This window comes from Chiloscyllium punctatum, chromosome 5, assembly GCF_047496795.1.
Source record: "Chiloscyllium punctatum isolate Juve2018m chromosome 5, sChiPun1.3, whole genome shotgun sequence".
Classification (NCBI taxonomy): Eukaryota; Metazoa; Chordata; class Chondrichthyes; order Orectolobiformes; family Hemiscylliidae; genus Chiloscyllium; species Chiloscyllium punctatum.
Window position 1 is genome coordinate 25,624,581 of NC_092743.1, and position 20,643 is coordinate 25,645,223.

A 20,643-nucleotide genomic window follows, 5' to 3' on the forward strand; every position below is an offset into this window, starting at 1 on the left:
GGTCACCATACTATACCAAGAGGCCTCTACAGGAGGAGGCCACTGCACCAGGCCGAGAGGTTGTCATGCCAACACCGGGAGGTGACTATGGAAGGTCACCACCCAAGCCAAGAGGTCACTGTGGGAGGATGGGAGTTCATCATGCTGGGATGCCGCTGTGCCAAGTCAGAAAGATGCCATGCTATGCCAGGAGGCCACTGCACCAGGCTGGGAATCATCTCCAAAGGCTGGGATTCGTCGCCAGTGGGTTCTTCACCCACTGTCATAGTGCTCACTCACTTTTGAGCCTATCTCGATGCTTACTGCTCTGCCTTGCCTTGCCTTTTTGCACTTTGCCAACACTCTTTGTCAACAAGAGATGCCAGTCTCACAGTATTTCAGTGTAGCCTTGCTGTTTAGCATCCAGCAGTGTATAATAATGTCTCATTTGGAAACATTTAGACTCAAAGCCAGGAATTTTCTCATGATTGTTAGCAGTCCTCAGTGACATCAAAAGACATAACCTTCCATAAGAGGGTCCTGTCAGCAAGTCAAGGGCAGCTTCTGATACTAGTTTAGGGGCTTGAGCGTGGTTGGTCAGCCACTTGGGCCATTCAGAGTCAGGATGGTCTCCACATAAGAGGTGAGGGTCAAATAATGGGCAATACACCACCTGTCTTGACTCTTTCTGCCCTATTGTGAGCTGTTCTCCTCCTTGATTAAGAGGCTAGTATTACAGGAAATAATAGAGGGTGTTATTTTTGCTGCAAGTAGGGAGGTGACCCAAGTGAATAAGTGGACAATGAAGAAGACATTGAGTATTAATGTCAGCAATTGGGGTGGCTGATAACAGATAAGGTCAGTGTTGAAGGAGGATGAGCCTTGGTGAGTAGACTAGCAGAGATACAGTGAGTGTGAGTTATCGGAAAGGGGTTGATGACATGCTGCTGGAAGGAAGAATGTCAGTGACCTTCTTTCTATAATGTTGGGCATTCCTTCAGCTTACTGGCACTGCACTGACCCATGAGGTAACCTCTGACCAGGCTGACGTGATCTGGTGGTGCGTTTTCCTCTGCTGGTCTTGGGATAAGTGGACATGCGTGTTGTACCAATCCATCAAACAGGACCTCCAGAGACCTGCCTGCAGTTAGGAACAGAAGCCCCCCACCACAGTCTCAGGTGGACAGTGCTTGTCTGTGTGCACAATGGGCTTTTAAAGAAATTGGGGATACAAGGGATACTGGTCTTCCAGCCTATATCCAGTGAATGGTGAGTTGTTTCAGAAACGGCACCTAGTAAGATATGGATAGAATTAGATTTGAGGGACACAGTAGAGGTAGGGTAGATACATTTGGTAAGATATGGGGAGAAATTCCTCATCGCCTCACAACAAAGATCCCGCAAGAAATCCGACAGAGCTTGCATTTAGCCAAAAAAAATGACTCAACCCATTAATGCATTACTTTTGAACTAACCAGCCCATCGTATTAGCTCTTAGCTATTCTGTCATCATTGGGCTCAGTTGATATGACTCCCACCTCTGAGTATGCCTCATGTAGCTAAAATTCAGTCCCAATTCCTTGCAATACATAAAGATCTTTTGATTTGTCAGAAATGCAGTTCTTTCAGTGACACGTTGAATCTATTTTCCTGTTCAGGTCAGTTGTCTGTTACAAGGCAATTTGTGTTCAAAATTAATGGAGCTGAAATATTTAATTAGGAATTGGGTAGATTTTTGATTGTGAAACATGATTGTTTTTGTGTAAAGTAAAGTTAGGCTGCAACATACTTTGATCTTAGAATTTTGCATTCTTTGTTCCTCCAATATCCTTGCCAATATCTGTTCCTCAACCAATGTTATTAGCAAACAAGTAACATTTTATTGCTTGTTGTTGGGCTTTACAATGGCTGGAGAGTCCAGAATTAGTGCCCTAGTCCCACTATGAAGAATTGGCACTTTAGATCTGAAATGGCACATTTAATCAGACAAGCGATAGTGAATTGAAGAAATGTTCCATCCTGGCTGACTGTGAATGCTCAGTTGATTAATACAATCAAGTCTGAGATTGATGAATATGTTGGGAACTTTGAAAGTCAATTGATGTGAGGATGGATCTGGATTTGATGCAGAGAAGTGACTACGATTATATTGAATCTCAGACTCGAAAGGTGATATAGCTGACCTGCTCTTTTTCTTTTACATGCCTCTGCACAAGGTGTCTTCTGTTTTTTTTATTTATTCATTTACAGGAATTGGATATTGCTGGCAAGGCCAGCTTTTATTGCCCATGACTAAATGTCCTTAAAAGAGCGATGGCAAGATATCTCTTGAACTAGTCCATGTGGTGAGATGCACCATCATACTATTGGGATGAACTTAACTCAACAACACTGAAGGAATGATGATTATTTCCAAGTCAGGATGCTGCCAGTCATAGAGGGCAACTTACAGGTGGTGATGGTGTGTTCCCACACATATACTGTCCTTGTCATTCTGGATGGTTGAGGTTACAGCTTGGAAAGATGCTGTCAAAGGAATCTTGGTGAGTTGCTGGAATCCATCATGTCAATGCTGCCATGTTTCATTGGTGGTGGAGGGAGTGAATGTTTTAAGTGAAGAATGGTGTCCCTTTGTGCTTGAGTTTTTTTTTGATTATCAGTGGAGCAGCACCAATCCAGGCACCGAGAGAGTATTCAATCATTCTCTTGACTTATACCTTGTAGATGGTGGACAGTGTAGAGACAGAAAGTAAGTTATGCACCCCACAAATCCCAAACTCTGAGTGGTCTTTATAACCACAATACTTATATGGGTGGTCCAGTGCAGTTTCTGGTCAATGGTAAACTCCCAATAATATGAGTGATGGATTCTTCAAGATAATGCCAACAAATGTTAATGTTACATGCTCTCTTGTTGGAGATGGTCGTTGTCTGACACTTGTGGTGCATATTTTATTTCTGCTTCCCAGCCAAATTACAGATTTTGTCCAGGTCTTGCTGCATTTGGGTGTTGACTGCTTCAGTATTTGGTGTTGAATATTGTGCAATAATCAATGAACATCCCCATTCCTGACCATATGATGGAGGAAAGGCCATTGGAGCACCCGAAGATAGTCGATCCAAATAATGCTGCAACCATGTTTTGGGACTGAGATGACTGACCAGCCAAAACCATTTTACTTTATGCGAGGCATGACTACAATCTGAATATTTTTCCCCCTGATTTCATTAGCTGTAGTTTTGCAAAGGCTCCTTAATGCCACACTCGGTCACATGCTGCCTTGATGTCAATTGAATTGAATAGAATAGAATTTATTGTCACATGTACCAAGGCACAGTGAAAAGCTTTGTCTTGCAAGCAATACAGGCAGATCACAGAGTTAAATAGCATAGATAAGTTAATAATAGGAAAATAGTGGCAAAACAAAAACACAGATACAGGCGAATATTAAGAGTTTGTGAGTTCATTCGGTATTTTAACAACAGTCAGGTAGAAACTGTTTTGAAACCAGCTGGTCCATGTGTTCAGGCTTCTCTACCTTCTCCCCGATGGTAGAGATTGTCAAAAAACATTGTCAGGGTGGGATGGATCTTTGAGAATACTAGCGGCCTTTCTTTGACAGCGGGCCTGGTAGATGGATTCTATAGATGGGAGGTTGGCCTTTGTGATTATCCAGGCCGAGTTAACCACTCTCTGTAACCGTCTTCTATCTTGAATCGTACAGTTGCCATACCAGGTAGTGATACATCCAGACAGAATGCTCTCAATGGCACACCTATAAAAGTTGGCATGGGTATTTGCCGTCATGCCAAATTTTCTCAGCTGCCTGAGGGAAGAAAAGATGTTGTTGGGCCTATGTAACAAGTACATCCACATGAAGAGTCCAAGAAAGCTTGTTGTTGATGACCACTCCCAGGAGCTTGATCCACCTCTGTGCTGTTAATGTGTAAGGGGGGACATGAGTAACATCCTGGCGAAAGTCAATAATGAGTTCCTTGGTTTTGCCGGCATTGAGAGCTAGGTTGTTCTCAGTGCACAATTTTTCCAGGTCTTCAACCTCCCATCTGTAGTCTGTTTCATCGCTATTTGAGATTTGACCAACTATGGTGGTGTCGTCAGTGAACTTGTAAATGGCATTAGTCTGGTATTTGGCGACGCAGTCATGGGTATACAGTAAGTACAGCAGGGGGCTGAGTACGTAACCCTGGAGGGGGCTCCAGTGTTGAGTGTTAGTGAGGATGAAATATTGTCCGCAGTCTTCACTGATTGTGGCCTGTGGGTCAGGAAACTGAGGATCCAGTTGCAGGGAGTGGGGCTTAGTCTGAGATCACTAAATTTAGTAATCAGTCTCAAGGGGATAATAGTAATGAAGGCTGAACGGTAGTCAATGAGTAGGATTCTGAAGCAGCTGTTCTTGATGTCAAGATGTTCTAGGGAGGAGTGAAGGGCAAGTGATATGGCATTTGATGTGTATCAGTTGTCCGATAGGCAAATTGGAGTGGGTCAAGAGTAGTGGGGAGGTTGGAGTTGATTAATGCCATGACCAGCCTTTCAAAGCACTTCATGACCACCAAAGTTAGGGCCACTGGGTGGTAGTCGTTGAGACATACTGCATGAGCCTTCTTTGGCACAAGGATGATGTAGGCCCTCGTGAAACAGGCAGGGACAGTGGCCTGCTGCAGAGAGAGATTGAAGATGTCCGAGAAGACCTCTGCTAGTTGATCACCGCGTGTTCTGAGTGCACGGCCTGGTACTCCCATTGCTTTCCTTGGATTCTAATCTGACCTCTGATGCAGTGACTGCTGGGATAAGTTCATCATCAGAATAGCTGTTACCTCTCCACCGAAATTCTGCTCAAAGTGAGCATAGAAGACGTTGAGACGATCTGGGAGGGATGTGCCATTGTCTGCTATCTTGCACTGTCTCTTTTTAGAACCTGTCAAGGGCAGTCACTCCCAGCTCACCTAAGTGTCCTTGCTAGAATCCACTTGAACATTGAACATCATGTTGCTGAGTAAGTGCTACTTTATAACAATGTCCATGAGCCCTTCCATCACTTTGAGTTTTCCCATTTAACAGCTGTCACTGAACTTAGAAGAACTAAATATGCATTCAGAACTTGAATGCCCCTGCACATCCACCAATGTTATTTATTGTATCTGTTGCTCCTTATGTGGTCTCCTTTACATTGGGGAGACTGGATGCCTTCTCGCAGAGCGCTTCAGGGAACATCTCTGGGACACCCGTACCAATCAACCCTCAACCCCGTGGCCCAACATTTCAACTCTCCCTCCCACTCTACCGAGGACATGCAGTTCCTGGGCCTCCTTCACCGCTGATCCCTCACCACCTGACGCATGGAGGAAGAACGCCTCATCTTCCGCCTCGGAACACTTCAACCCCAGGGCATCAATGTGGACCTCACTAGTTTCCTCATTTCCCCTCCTCCCACCTTACCCTAGTTCCAAACTTCCAGCTCAGCACTGTCCCCATGACCTGAACTACCGGCCAATCTCCCTCCCCACCAATCCGCTCCACCCTCCTGTCTGACCCATCACCTTCATCCCCACCCCCATCCACCCATTGTACACTTTGCTACCTTCCCCCACCCTCCTCTCTGACCTACCACCTTCAAATCTTCCCCCATTGTACCCTTTGCTAGCTTCTCCCCAGCCCCAACCCCCTCCCATTTATCTCTCCACCCTGGAGGTTCCCTGCCTTCATTCCTGATGAAGGGCTTTTGCCCGAAACGTCGATTTCCCTGCTCCTCGGATGCTGCCTGACCTGCTGTGCTTTTCCAGCACCACTCTCATCTGGACTCTGATTTCCAGCCTCTGCAGTCCTCACTTTTGCTCTGAGGAATGTGATAAGCAATTAAGTAACTTCGAATGTTTCTTTCTTTCAGAACAGGTAGCTCCTTCTAATCACAGAGGCACTTGCTCCCTCTGAATTCACCAACCTCCACCTGAAGCACATAGTTTGAAACAGCTGAGCTGATATTACACGAATACATTAACTTAAAGAAAAACAGAGCTTTCATGCACATCTCATTTAAAATGCTTGTCAGTTCACCTTTGTTGACTCAATTAGGTTTACTGGTCATAGTATCCGATGAGGCCTGAAATCAAGCACAGGAGTTGTGATGTTCAATTAACACACGCCTATTGCCTCTGATTCAGACAACAGGCCACCTTAGCACTGCATACTCATTTACCTGACCATAGGATGTGGTGTCGGCTAAATGTGCTGATGAGTGGGTGTGTGCCTCAGTAAAGCACGCATAATCCTGAGAATGGAAGTTTGATTGCAACACTTAAAGAGCTAGTCTGCATTTCTTGAAGGCAAGATGCAATTTAGTTAGCCAAATTCAGAAATAGATCTTAATGTTAACATGCTGCGGAAAAGATACAAGCATGGCAGATTACAGGCTCCATTGTTCTCTGATATTGCATTGAATTCTAGGGTGCAATAGATGGGGAGAGATGAGATTTCATCTGTGTATAGAGTGCTTAAAAGTCACAGGTAGTGGGACCAGATAACTGTCACGATCATTGTCAGTTCAGACCTGAATGCAATGCTATAAGATGTTCAGCATCCTTCCACATGTGGTCAAGATCAGTGAATGGATGCATGTATTGCATTAATGCTTCGCACAGCAGTCAGTTCACCCCACCTCTCAGATCTTCCAGCAATCTCTGTCAATCACCACTTATGCCAAACGTTTTGCCGTACTCAATAGTTTTAGGTGCTGCAAGACTCGCACTAATATCTTAGGCTCGAATGCCTGGTCACATACCCAACAATGCCAGGTACATCATCCAACTAGATTGCATTTACTCCCAATGACACAATTCCCACTTTATTGCAGGCCAGGGTCATGCACAAACCCAACACAGCAAGAATAAAGCACGGCGTGATGGCCTCACTCCCAAAAGGAATGGTGCTCTCCATCATTAGAATGAACTTTACTGAGATCATTATCCACAGCAGAGCAGAAACCATCATTCATAATGGTCTTCTCATACCTAATTTACCTACTCGTCCCACTAATCCCCTCATCTGTCAATCTCTTATTTTCAAATTACAGATGGTGGAAGTGTGCAAGTTTAATTTGTCCACTGCTCTCACCTCAACACAACCATTTGTGCATTTCAGATACTAAAGCGCCTCAATCTTGGATAGACAGTAATGGAAAAGAAAGAATAAAGATGGGATGAACAAGGAAGGCTTGGTCAAGGAGCAGTAGCCTAGATGTTGTCACATGGATGAAAGGCACTTAGGCAATTCACAATTGATTTAGCTCAGTTGGCTGGATTGTTGGTTTCTCAGGCAGTGTGATACCAACGGTGTGGGTTCAATTTCCATTACCAGATTGAGGTTATCATGAAGGATTCTCCTTCTCAACCTCTTCCCTCGCCTGAGGTCTGGTGGCCCTCAGGTTAAATCACCACCAGTCGCTTTTCTCTCAAATGAGAGAGCAGCCCCTCTGGTCTGGTAAGACTATGGTGACAATACAGTCAATTCACAAGAGTGATTAATGTTATGGTATGAATCGTCTAATAATCATTTGTTCACCAGGGAATGATTAACTGAGTGGGTTAATTTATTTAAAACAGTAAAATGTTCTAAATTATGAAGCAGCCATCACAGTGTAACAACTGATTTCTCTGTGTGCAGTTTGCAGACCAATAGCAGATGAACTGCCAGGCAGAATCGCAACACCATATAAACATAGTACATGAAGTCTTTAAAGATGAATTTTGTGAAAGACAAGTTACATATAAAACATCACCACCTTACTTTTTGAAAGATTTTTTAATTATTTAAAACAACAATGAGCCCGTGAGTCTGCAAAATGTGTAAATAATTTGATGTTGCATCCAAATTGCTTGATGATGTATTTGTCTATGGTTACCACTGAATGTCACAGTCATCAGTGATATTGTGTCAAGTTATATTTCATGAATTATAGTTGCTGTTCCAGAATTCACTTATTCTAGCACGCTATCGACAGTTTATTCCAGATTAGTCACTGACAAATCCAAAGCCATTTCAAGTGGTTCATATTTTCTTGGTGTTTGCTGTTTTGTACCTTAAAATCTGTGGCTTATTTAACACACTGGATTATTCTAATTCTGTCAGTTTTAGCTGTGCCAATCCAGTACAATTTCTTCTTCATAACTAGCTCTAATAACTGTCCAAGCTTGTCAACCTTTTCTTTTTATTGTCATTAAAGCCTTCACCCCTTCTACTTATTGTCTTTGGTTTCTTATACACCCTGCTATAGCTGACATTTATTTTTGAAATGACTTCTTATGAGAGATTTACAGTTCCTTGCATGCACTGTTTATCTTCATTTGTTTTTGCTGTTCTGTCATGTTCTCTAGCATTGCCATGTGCGCAAGTCAATGTTTCTGTAGCTGCCTCTGTTGAGCCTGATTTATTTTGCATGTGAGTTACTTCAGATCTTCCTGTACACTGACAGTTTATTTTCATTGGATTGATGATATAGAGATTGTAGTTCATTCCACTTTCTTGCATTCTCTTACAGTTCTTTTTACACCTTTCTGAGCTGAGCAGATATATCCCCTAAAGACTTTATCATCTCAGTGATGGTAATCTCAAATTTGGATTTATCCTGATTACAGTTCAGCCATTAGCTCTTGAAGTTTTATTTTCTTGCTCTTGTTTCTGTTTCATATTCAGTTCTGTGAGTAATTGAAGAGTATCCTACAGTTTCTATGTGCCTCTGATAGCTGACTGATTTCCATGGATTGTGATTAGTACAGAGTCATGTCATGCTGTGACACTTGCAATTGTTGGTCCTTTGTTGACTGCGAAGTAGAAAATCTCCAACATCCAGGTAGATTGACAGTTCTTGAACTCCAACACAATAGTTCCTGCAGATGGAATTGGTGGAGAATTATATGCTGAAAGTTTCACATTTGATTTTTAGAGTTCACTGGCGTAGTCTATTGGGCTCTTATCCTGGTCTATCTTAGCCAATAGCAAACTGTCATCCATCCTCTGAGGACACGTATCTACATTTTATGAAATGCTTCAGACAGTGTGATAACATTGATGTTTTCCATGAGATTGACAGTGTAAATATTCTATTCACCACTTTTTGTCTCATTGTTTACATTGTCAGATTCTGGTCTGTTGGTCACGTCAGGTGCATGCTTCGTTTTGGAAACCAGACAGACTTTACTGTAACTTTAAGATACTCTACATGAGTGGTCAGTGCAAAGTAAATGTAGCGGCTTCAGCCTTTTCTTTGGTGCACTGTCTCTGCCAATGACCTTTTCTGCCTCATGCCTTACGAAGTTCATTGAAATATGGACCCTACCATAGAATGCCACACCTTTCACATGTCTTGCTCTGTTTCTGTTTTCTAGTAATTTCTTGTAACTTAATTCCATTAAGTTTGTACTTCAGATCTGTAAGCTTTATTGACCTATGAGGATCACTTCATACTTTGTTCCAATCTTAAGTAGTTCTTTGCTTCTCTAGGTCTTTGTTTTGTCAAGCAAGTCTTTCTGCAAAGCTTCCCCAGGAATGGTTGTGATCGCCAACTGAACAATTCTATTTGCTAGCTGTTCATCTGGAAAATCACACAGTTTTTTTTATTTGTATCTGCTCATAGAGTGGTTTCTGGATTCTATAGGCTTCTGTCTAAATGACATAAAGTTTAATCTGACTCTAAATTGATCTTCTGATGTGGTACATGTTTTCTTGGTGATCTTCTAGCTCTTTGGTAGTTCAATCTGATCTATTAAGTCCATGTAGACTTTTATTCCCAATTGCTAATCAAATCTTAATGGCACTTTTGTCTGCATTGTGGACACCCCCTAAACCATAGATCTGAATGCTGTTTAAACATTGTGACATATATTAGATATATTGCTGTATCTGACTTTGAGCTAGAAATTTTTTTCTGGTCATTCTAACAGATTGCCTTTGAACTTTTCTCGCTAGCTATTGATCTGACATACCCTGATCAAGTGAATTAAACTAACCTCTGTGCCAAGCAATGTTTTCAACAACCTCTGATGCTGTAACAAACAGACTTCCAGGATTGTTTCACGCACTTTAGCACAATTAAAAACAGTCAACTATGTGTTTCATCTCTGGATTATCCTGCTTATTGACTCCTCAAACAAGATAGACCTTATCAACATGATGTTCTCCACCACTGTTGACTATGTCATTTTAAATGATAATAGTTCAGTAATTATCTGTGATTAATTAAGTCAGTAGTTTAGTTTATTTAATAAAAGTAAAACACATTATAAATTATATAGCAGTCATTACAGCAAGCCAACTGATTGTTGTGTGTGTGCGCACGCACATGCACGCATCTTATAGACACCAGCAGACTGCATGGCAGGATTAAAACATTGTATGGCACACCATACAAAATCCTTGAAGATGATCTTAAAGGTAATGTGCACATAAAACAAATAGTTTACATTTTTTTGCAACAGACCATTATTTAATTTCAAAATCTAGTTTGGAATAGTTGTGCAATTTTTGCATTGTGACCAAGTGGACACTAATGGGGATGAAAAGTTGTGCAAATACTAATTAATGGTGAACTGATGTTGTGCTTTCCGGTAATGCAGTCAAACATATTCATGCCAGCCAGACAGAAGCTCTGTTAGTTGCCTCCTTCCATCTTACATTTACTCCTCTTGCTTCTCTTTTAAATGCCCCGGAGCGAAGACATTATGAGTGTGACCAGGATACTAGACATTGACTTGCATGGTGTGCTGAATGTGGTCACTCATTAGGGTAGTGGATTTCCTTTCGGAATGGAGCAGATGAACTTTGAGAAATTGGGCAACTTTTAATGCAGGTGTTTTGAGGGAACTAAGTACAGGTGTCCATAAAAAACAACAAAAGCACCCAGGTCTTACAAAGCACAGTCACTCACTGAGCCATCTTTGTGTGGGCAGTAGTGGTTTGGGCTAACTGGCTGATGAGCTACAACAAGGGCAGTCACACTGCAGCAGTTGTGGGAGGATGAAAGTTGTCACCTTGAGAGTGGACATTAGCTTTGTGCTCCATGGAACAACTGACACATGCCCAAAGTGGTGTCTCAGGTAACCTGTCGGAGGACAGACTACTGGGCAGTGTATGTTGCTCATTGCTGAGGTTTAGACAAGAGAGTTGCCTCCTGAACCCTTAAAATATGGCCTCTTGATGACAGCCCAGTTCTCCCTCATCCTTCCTGATAAAGGGCTCCTGCCCGAAATGTCAATTTTTCTGCTCCAGGGATGCTGCCTGACCTGCTGTGCTTTTCCAGCACCACTTTAGTCTTGACTCTAATCTCCAGCATTTGCAGTCCTCACTTTCACCTGCTGGACAGTATTGACATCCCTCAAGCCTCTTTGAACATTGACACCGTCATGGTTGTGGACTTTCACTGAACTTCCTGAACTTCCACTGCAGCACAGTTTACCACCACTTGTACCATGAAAAGGACGAGGTCCTGGAAATCCTTAAGCCATGTTGGTGTTTCTCCATAATGTTTGATATTGACTACAAGCTTCCCAGCACACAAAGCATTTTATTGTGCAAACTGTTATAAGCAGATGCTGGCTGATGTTCCTAATTCATTTCAGTTCCAGACAGGATACGGCAAAACATTAAGCTCCTGGAGAAGAAATGACGAACTGGCTCCCATTCTTTATTCACAAACCCCCTTGGTTGGTTGAAACAAGGTTAATTAAATAGGATCCCTGCTCCTGTGGATACCTTTTTCCCAGAATGAACGAGAAAAAGAGCAAAATCAAGCAGTCTTTTTTTCAGTTAACAAACATGGAATTTATTAATTACTAAAATGAGAGAATTTGCAATGCAATACACACTGGTTAGAAATAAAAGGCAAGTCCAAAGGATAGAAGTGAAGAAGGAAAGAGGTACAGATCAATCTCTGAATTATTTGTAAAGATCTGATAGTTGAAGAATGTGGCTGTGGCGGTACAGGTTCCGAGTAACATTGACTGTTGAACTTCAAAATGTTAGATTAATTACCTTTAGTTCTGGAGTTTGGATGAGATTCTATAGTTCTAATTCCTTTTGACCATGATTGAATTCCAGGGTGAGAGACAGAGTCCTTTGTTTTTGCTCGGAAGCTTGCGAGCTAGCCGACTTCTATCACTCAGAATATTTGAATGTCTTCACATGCAATGCAGGGTAACTGTGAGATAGTTCTCATGCTGAGACCTTCACAGCACACTCCAGTAGAGTTGAAACTGACCTTATGTGCAATAGGTGTCATCAGCCCTTCATTATCGGTTTCAGAGATGACAGTCCAGTCTGTTAAGACTTGCCTCTTTCTCCCCATTTGGAGGTTTTTTGAAGGTCCCTCTGCATACATTCATTCTATGACTCTGTCTTTCTCCATGAAGCCATTTAATGTATACCTGGATCAGCCAAATGAAATAAAAACGCATTTTGGAACTAAGGGCTCAAAATGCCTAATATTTCAGGGTTCTGACTTGTTATTGGAACAATATCCACCAATATTCTTCATCGGCTGCCCTGTTGAGGTTCATTTCAGTCCTTTGCTCCATCCTGGCTTTCTGACCTATATCTTCTGGAAATTCATCATTGAAGATATGCAGAGTGTCAGTCTTCGAGCTGATAGTTGTGAACGCGAGGGAAGAAAAGTAATGATCTTCATCATTACAGTCATATTCCTGTTACTTCACTGCCTGCTTGGGTTCCTAGAAAATATCATGAAGGTGGGGTTGTGGTGGGGATGGATGTTCAGGGAAATAGGATATGCACACTTATTTCATCTGTAGCTTTTAAAACAGAACAGGGTGAGAAATGAGGGAGATGATGAATTGTGAGAGGGAGGCGTAGGTATTAGGAATATGACCATCTTTGATAGTTGAAGTCCCAGCACTCGACCAAGCTTCAACAATGGTCATCCCAGTAATGGCCAGCACTGTCTCCTTTCTTGGGGGTTTGGGCATGGAGCCGTGCCTGTCCCTCACCAGGTTAGCGCTGCTGCCTTTCGTTGTATCTCATTTTGTTTCTCAAAAGAGTGGGATGTGAAGCAGTGCGATCTCTGTTTGGATGACGGCCCTGGCAAAGTTGAATAGCTGGCAATGTAATCAAGCTGTGGGATTTGAGTGTGAAGTTCGCAGCCGTGGTAAACATAGAAGACCGAGGTGATGCATTTGAATATTAGATGCGAGTGTTAATTTGCAAAGCTTGTTGGCGTGTGAGAAGTGGCAGTCTGATGAATTGAGTAATTGGTGGGAGGTAGCATCTAAAGATGCATGTTGAGCTAATAACCTTCTGTAAGAACATAAGAAAGAGGAGCAGGAATAGGCCATCTAGCCCCTTGAGCCTGCTCCGCCAATCAATAAGATCATGGCTGATCTTTTCATGGATTCAGCTCCACTTTCTTACCTGCTCACTATAGCTCTTAATTCCTTTACTTTACAAAGATCTATCTAACTTTGCCTTAAGAGCATTCAACAAGGTCTCAACTGCTTCACTGGATAGGGAATTCCACAGGTTCATAACCGTTTGGGTGAAGAAGTTCCTCCTCAACACACTCCTGAATCTGCTCCCCCTTATTTTGAGACTATGTAATATTCCATTCGGATCCCTGGGGCGAGATTGTGACTGTGACCTCCATGACTGTCCATGTCCACTTCCTTTTGGATGGAGGGTCTCTGATGCATCACATCATTCCCCATTTCCAACTCCACCTCCAAGACCCTCAGAACGGCCTCAGAAACTATTACATCCCACACTCTTCTGTGTTGTGCACTTCTTTTCTATTTCCCAGATCAGACTCATTTCCTGTGCACAGATTGGTGTACTGCCCGCATTGCTTTGAGGGGTGGGCGAATCAAGCACTACAATCCTTCTTTTCCTTTTTGGGAGAATTCAAATCTTGTAACTGTTTCAAAACCAAACAGACATATGTTCAGACATAAACTCAATGGATTCAATTCAGGATAAATTAGTTTTAGGGATTGAGAGTAAAATCATATAGTCACCTTAGGGTGAGCTTGGAGACAGCGGACCCGTACAATTCTCTGGGCAAGTTGCTGAATTAATAGACCATTAAGGACCATTTTCCACCCAGACCAGAGGTTTTGACTCACAGATGGAGGAAGACAGCAACAGCAAGTGGGAAGACAAGCAGGTTAGCCTGCTTAGGCTTTGGTTGATAAAAGAATGTATCTCTTTCATGGGCCCTCTTTTTTCCCCTTTACATTCTACCCTAAGAGTCACTGCAGGTATTACATCAGTTTTAATTTCAGATCTAAATTCCACAAGAAGTGCAAGGATTTTAAGAACCTCCCCTCCAAGCAAAGGAGACCAGGTATATGATGGATTCAGAAATTCTTAGAACAAGAGTAAGCCATTCAGTCCCTTAAGTCCATCTGCCTATCCTTTAGATCGTGGCCCATCAGAGTCTCAAATTGATTTAACTACCTTCATAGAATGAAATTTTTTTTATGTCTTCAGAATTTCCACTGACCCAGCAATTACAGCCTTTTTAAAAATATCATTCATATGATGTGGGCATTGTTGACTGGGCCAGCATTTATTGCCCATTCTTAATTGCCCTCAAGATGGTGAGGTGAACTGATGTCTTGATCTGTTGCAGTGCTTAGGATGCATGTAAGCCCATAATGCTGTTAGGAAGAGCATTCCATAGTTTTGACCCAGTGAAGGAATGGTGACATTGTTCAGGTTGGTATGGTATGCGACTTGTTGGGGTGTGGAAGGGGGAATCTTGCAGGTTATAGTGTTCCATGTATCTATCGCCCCTGTCTTTTAGGTGGTAGAGGTCACAGATGTGGAAGGTGCTGTCTAAGACTTGGTGAGTTGTTGTAGTGCATCTTGTTGAAGATAAATACAGTTGCACTGTGCATTGGCGGTGAAGAGAACAAATGCTAAAAGTGTTTGAAAGGGTACAAGTTTATCAGATTCCTCTGTCTTGGATGGGTTCTTGAGTTGCTGGAGCTGCACTCATCCAGGCTAATGGGGAGTATTCCATCTCACTCCTGCCTTCTACCATAAAGGTGCTAGGCAGGTTTTCAGGAATCAGGAGATGAGTTATGTGCCACAAAATTCTCAGCCTCTTATAGCCACATGTTTGGTCAGTTTCAGGTCATTGGTCACTCCGGCAATGTTGGGGAGTGAATTCAAGATTTTCACTGTATTTTACAATAAATCCATTGCATAATGTTTCCAAACATTGACCCACTATTAAGATGTAATGTTAAAATTCTTTCCACATGATCCTGACTGCTGTATTGACATTGCAATCTTCAGTCACAGTAAAATTGTCATAATTCTTTGAAAAGTTTCAGGTTCCCTTATCAATGCCTTTTTGATGCAAGGTTTAAACTTGCAAGCTGGTACTGCTTTTAAGAGCAGCCATACGTTAAATAGAGCAATTCTGCCTGTACTGGAGACACCATCATCCCTACCATCATGCACCTTACTATTTTAATGTGTAAGCCTCTGGCCTGTCCAACAAGCTTGAAACTTTCTGACCTTGGAATGAGGGATGGGTGCCTGCATCTGACATTGTCTTGCTTTCTCATGCTTCTGTTGACAGATCATGGGTCTCATAATTTCAAGGCCTTAGAATGAATAGTGCAGCTTTCGTTTAAAGGGGTTAACAAAGCCAATATACTTTGGTTAAAACTACATCAATAATACTTGCTGCAGTCAACAAATTGTAACTGGGATAAATTTATTAACAAACTACTACTTTACTATAACAACGGACAGAAATTGATGGCAACAAACTCATATGTGTCAAAAAGATCACAATATACTTTGATAATAATGGGAGAATCTTGTTTTCATTGCCACTAACAAAGATTTAAGAAATAAAATAATTATGTCCAAATTTATTGACAATCCTTTTTCCTCCTTCCTGGGCAAAATGTCACTGTTATCCTTCTGGTAGGTATGCAGGTAGAAATCCCATAAATTTCAACTGGTGTCTTTTGTTTCCTAACTGCTCCTAAATACAATATAATCCTACATAATGTTTGGGGCAATAGGTAAGATCTAGGGCAGCCATAACTGAGACCCTTAGGTGACTGCTTCCTGTCTGTCCTCAATTTCCAAGCTAGCAGGAGTTGGTAAGGGACAGCAAGGTGTGGAAGTCTGGGTGATTATCTGGGGAATGGGCCTGCCTGATGACAGTCTCCTTTTCTGTTCTTCCTTCTCATCCCAACCTCTGCTATCCAGCTCCTCCCACTTCTCATCACTTTCTCATCCCCTCCTGGCCCTAATAAAACAGCCCCATTTTCTCAGAAATCCCTGCACCTCCTTTTCTGGTCCACCAAATGGACACCAACACTCACCTTCTAATAGGATCCTGGCTCTTTTTCACTGGGACTGACTGTCACCCCAGCAGTGACCTTTCTTTTTTTCTTTTTTTTAATCAGTCCCCCTTCTCTTGAAACAGTTAAGAGGAGAGTCCTTGAACACTGGTCCAGCTCCCTCAAGAGCCAGCTCTCAGAGTGAACAGAACCTCTGACATTTCCTATTTTTTCTTTTTCTTATTTTCTTTCTTTTTTTTATCAGCAGTGACCTTTCCACCTAAGTGTCTCTGCTGTGATTGGAGGACTCCAGGCCAATAAGAGATCCAGCCTCCACCCAATTAACATTCCACAGAACAATAATTGGCTGTGGGGCAACTATCAGTGAACTAAGTTCACTAGAGGCTTATTTCAGTTACAGGGCTGGAAATTCCATGCTCTTAAAAGACCTGCCACAGATAATCACCCACTAAATGTTTGAACCAGCCATGAGGGGAATTTCTGTCTCCTCTTGATTTATTTTTAAATCAGACTGTTAGGACATATTAAGACATAGCTCCATGGCCATCGCATAGACAGAGAAAATCCAGCCCTTCAAGCCTACACCACAATTCAGTATGATCATGGCTGATCATAAGATTGCAGTATCCCACTCCTGCTTTCTCTCTGTATTCTTTGATTCCTTTAACTGCAAGGGTCATGTCCAGGTAGCTTTTGAAAATATCTAACAAATTGCCCGCAACAATGTTCTGTGGGAGAGAATTCCACAGGTTCTAAACTCTCTGAGTGAAGAAATTCTTCAACAAAACAGTCTGAAGTTGAACTTAAACTAATACCTTCTGGCTCAGATATAGGGGCACTACCACACCATCACAAGATTATATGGAAATTGGTCTTTTGAGAATTGAGGTAATTAATATACCTAAACCTAGGTCTATTGAAACCAGTTCACATTTATGGCTTCAGTAATTCTATGAAGCAAATTTCGTTTGAAATATCTGTAGTGCTTTCATTTAAATTATATAACAGAAATGACCAACATTTAATTCATTTTCATATAATAAATTATTTAATGTTTTTCAAGAAGTGAACACTGATGGTATAACTTCACCTTGAAAGGCCTCTACTCCTTTTTCACACCTCACAAGTACCTGAACCAGGCTGTTCATTAAAGATCAGCTTTTTCCCAACGGTCTCAAACTCTTCCTACTTGATTCTATATTTATATTCTCCTTTTAATCAATCATCAATACTTTAGTTTAACCAAAGATTCTTGTCTCACTTCACAGGTTCAGGATGCGGTGAAGTGTAGAGTTGTAGACCGGCAAGAGGAGGGAAACGGAGACTCTGGGGGATCATTTCAGAATGGACATGCGCAATTAATGGTATGGTCTTCTATGTAAAAATACTGTCCTTGCGTTGAATACTTACTTACCTTTCTTGAGTGATTGCTTTTGAGCAATACTTTTACGTGCTGCTATATTGGCTGAGAATTCTTTCAAACTGGTTTTCATGCTTGTCCCAGGACATAACATGGTTGTCAGTGGATAGACAGTATTGATAATTCTGTCACCTAATTGCAATGCAGTTTGTTGGGATAGACTCCATTGGAACCACAAATCTATATTTCTGCCCACCCTCTTTTTGTGCCTGCATTTTTAGGAATTAACATTCTTCATTGTGTCAGTTCAGTAGATATGGCATTACATGAGGGTTTACTGTAAAACCGTAATGATTTTGTGTGCCCATTCTAGAGTTAGTTTATAGATAGAGATGTTACTACAGAAATCTATGTATCTATGGGCAACTCTGCGCCAGTGGATTCCTGAACTATTAATGTCTTCTCAGTATCAACACTGAAGGAATAAGGCTATTCAAACAGAAGAATATTTTGTTTTCTTTCTTGTTCGTTTCATCTTCACAAGATGGTCATTCTTGTTCTGGTGAGTTTCTGTGGGGACCTACAGTTCATAAGACCAAAGAACACAAGAAATAAAATGAGGAATAAAAGATTTTGCCCCTCAAGCCTGCTCCCCCATTCAGTAGGATTATGGCCAATCCAATATTTCAAAATACCTGATTCCCCTACTGATCAAGAAGTTAGTGTTAAATATTCACAAAGACTCTACCCTCACATTGTGGATGAACTCACAAAATGAAGGGACAAGCAAGAATCCAGGGCTAGATTTTACTGTATATAAAATCTGTCCCAATCTGAACAACCTTTTCATCAAAAATCACAGAGATGTATCTCTCCTAATCTAGTTTTAGGAAGCAGCTCAATGTTGGGCTGAATGGCCTGTTTCAGCATTGAGGTTAAAGGTATGGAGACTGCAGAAGTGCAGTGATAAGGAATGGCTTCCCACAAATTAATTATTAGTTTCAGATGTTTGACACAATTGCAAAACATACTTAAGATTTTACTTTTTCAAATAATCAGCAAAAACATTCACAAGATTCTCTGATGCATTTTTCCAATGCTATAATATACTCTTATGGTCATGATGTTGGGAAGAATTAAACTTACAAATAAGTAAGTCCCTTTAGAGCCCTTTTTAGTTTTTTGATGAGATGGTTATTCAAACTGTATTTTTTGAATAACGTACAAAAAGTTAATGGGCAGTATTGATCATAGAATAACAAATGGGGGCAGGAGAATGAGCCAGCCCTGCCGTTCAGTGAGACCATTGCTGATCTGAGCGTGGCCTTGACTCCATTTTCCTGCCTGTCCCGTGTAAACTTTGACTCCCTGTAAATCAATAATCCAACTGAAGGGACAGAATAGGCTTCAAGGAGCCGGGAGGCCCCTCAATAAGGCTAATCCCTGGAATCTCTGCACTTCATAATCACTTTACAACGTACATCACTGCCACTTAGCTTGCATAGCTAAACAGCCACACTGACCAAAACTTGAGGCTTCAGTTTTGCAACAGATAGCCTTATTGATACTGCAGACTAGATTAGATTAGATTACTTACAGCGTGGAAACAGGCCCTTTGGCCCAACAAGTCCACACCGACCTTCCGAAGAGTATCCCATACAGACCCATTCCCCTTCACCCAGCACTACGGGTAATTTAGCATGGCCAATTCACCTAATCTGCACATTTTTGGACTGTGGGTGGAAACTGGAGCACCCAGAGGAAACCCATGCAGACACAGGGAGAATGTGCAAACTCCACACAGACAGTTGCCTGAGGTGGGAATTGAACCCAGGTCTCTGGCGCTGTGAGGCAGCAGTGCTAACCATGCATTAAATTTTAACTCCATGGCCACAGAGTTACAAGGCACCTCTTGCTGCTGTTGTAGTTAGCTGGTTAGTAAGCTTTATCAGTCAATGAGCCATAATTGAAAATCGACTCTTGTATTGATTGAATACTGAGGAAAACATTTTGTGAATTCTTTGAAGAGGAGGTACATGTTCCTTCATGTTTGCTTTGGTCATTGGACATTAAGAAAAAATGCAGCCCCTTATGACCTTAGAATTGTAATCTTATAGAGAAGAGGAAACTAGCCACAGTCCAGTAAACTCCTCCGTGTGAATTGGAAGAGTGGCAGGTGATGATATCATACCATTTCACAAAGACATCTCCACGAATTCTGGTCTCCTTCAAGTTGTGAAATTTGAAAGGGTTCAGAAAAGATTTACAAGGATGTTGCCAGGGTTGAAGGATTTGAGCTATAGGGAGAGGTTGAACAGGCTGGGGCTGTTTTCCCTGGAGCATCAGAGGCTGAGGGGTGACCTTATAGAGGTTTATAAAATCATGACGGCAATGGATAGGGTAAATAGACAAAGTATTTCCCCGGGGTGGGGGAGTCCAGAACTAGAAGGCATAGGTTTAGAGTGAGAAGGGAAAGATATAAAAGAGACCTAAGGGGCAACTTTTTCACACAGAGGGTTGTGCGTGTGTGGAATGGGCTGCCAGGGGAAGTAGTGGAGGCTAGTAAAATTGGTACATTTAAAAGGCATCTGGTTGATTATATGAATAGGTAGGGTTTGGAGGGATAGGGGCCGGGTGCTGGCAGGTGGGACTAGATTGGGTTGGGATATCTGGTTGGCGTGGACGAGTTGGATCGAAGGGTCTGTTTCTGTGCTGTACATCTCTATGACTCGTGAGTGAGTTGGTATGATCATTAAACTATATCTTTTTTCCACAACCAATCTTGTTGAAATGAGAAACTAGGAGCTGCAGGAACTTGGTCCATCACCATCAAACAGAAGATCATGATACCAAATAATACACATCCAGTATAGAATACTTGCTCATCATTCAGATCAGAAAGTGAGGGAAATTCAGAAGAGCTATCCCCTGCAGTCATCAAAGAAAGTAGAGTGCAT

The 20,643-nt window shown here is 41.8% G+C and overlaps 1 protein-coding gene across 13 annotated transcripts in view; it reads left to right on the forward strand.

Annotated features, from left to right (window-relative positions):
* Window positions 1-20,643, forward strand: part of adgrb1a (adhesion G protein-coupled receptor B1a) — a 563,161-nt gene that overhangs the window by 512,475 nt on the left and 30,043 nt on the right. For all 13 annotated transcript variants that reach the window (XM_072569963.1, XM_072569962.1, XM_072569956.1 and 10 more), the window contains one exon: window positions 17,595-17,690. In XM_072569963.1, the coding sequence (XP_072426064.1) occupies window positions 17,595-17,690 (96 nt within the window). The remainder of the gene's footprint in view (window positions 1-17,594; window positions 17,691-20,643) is intronic.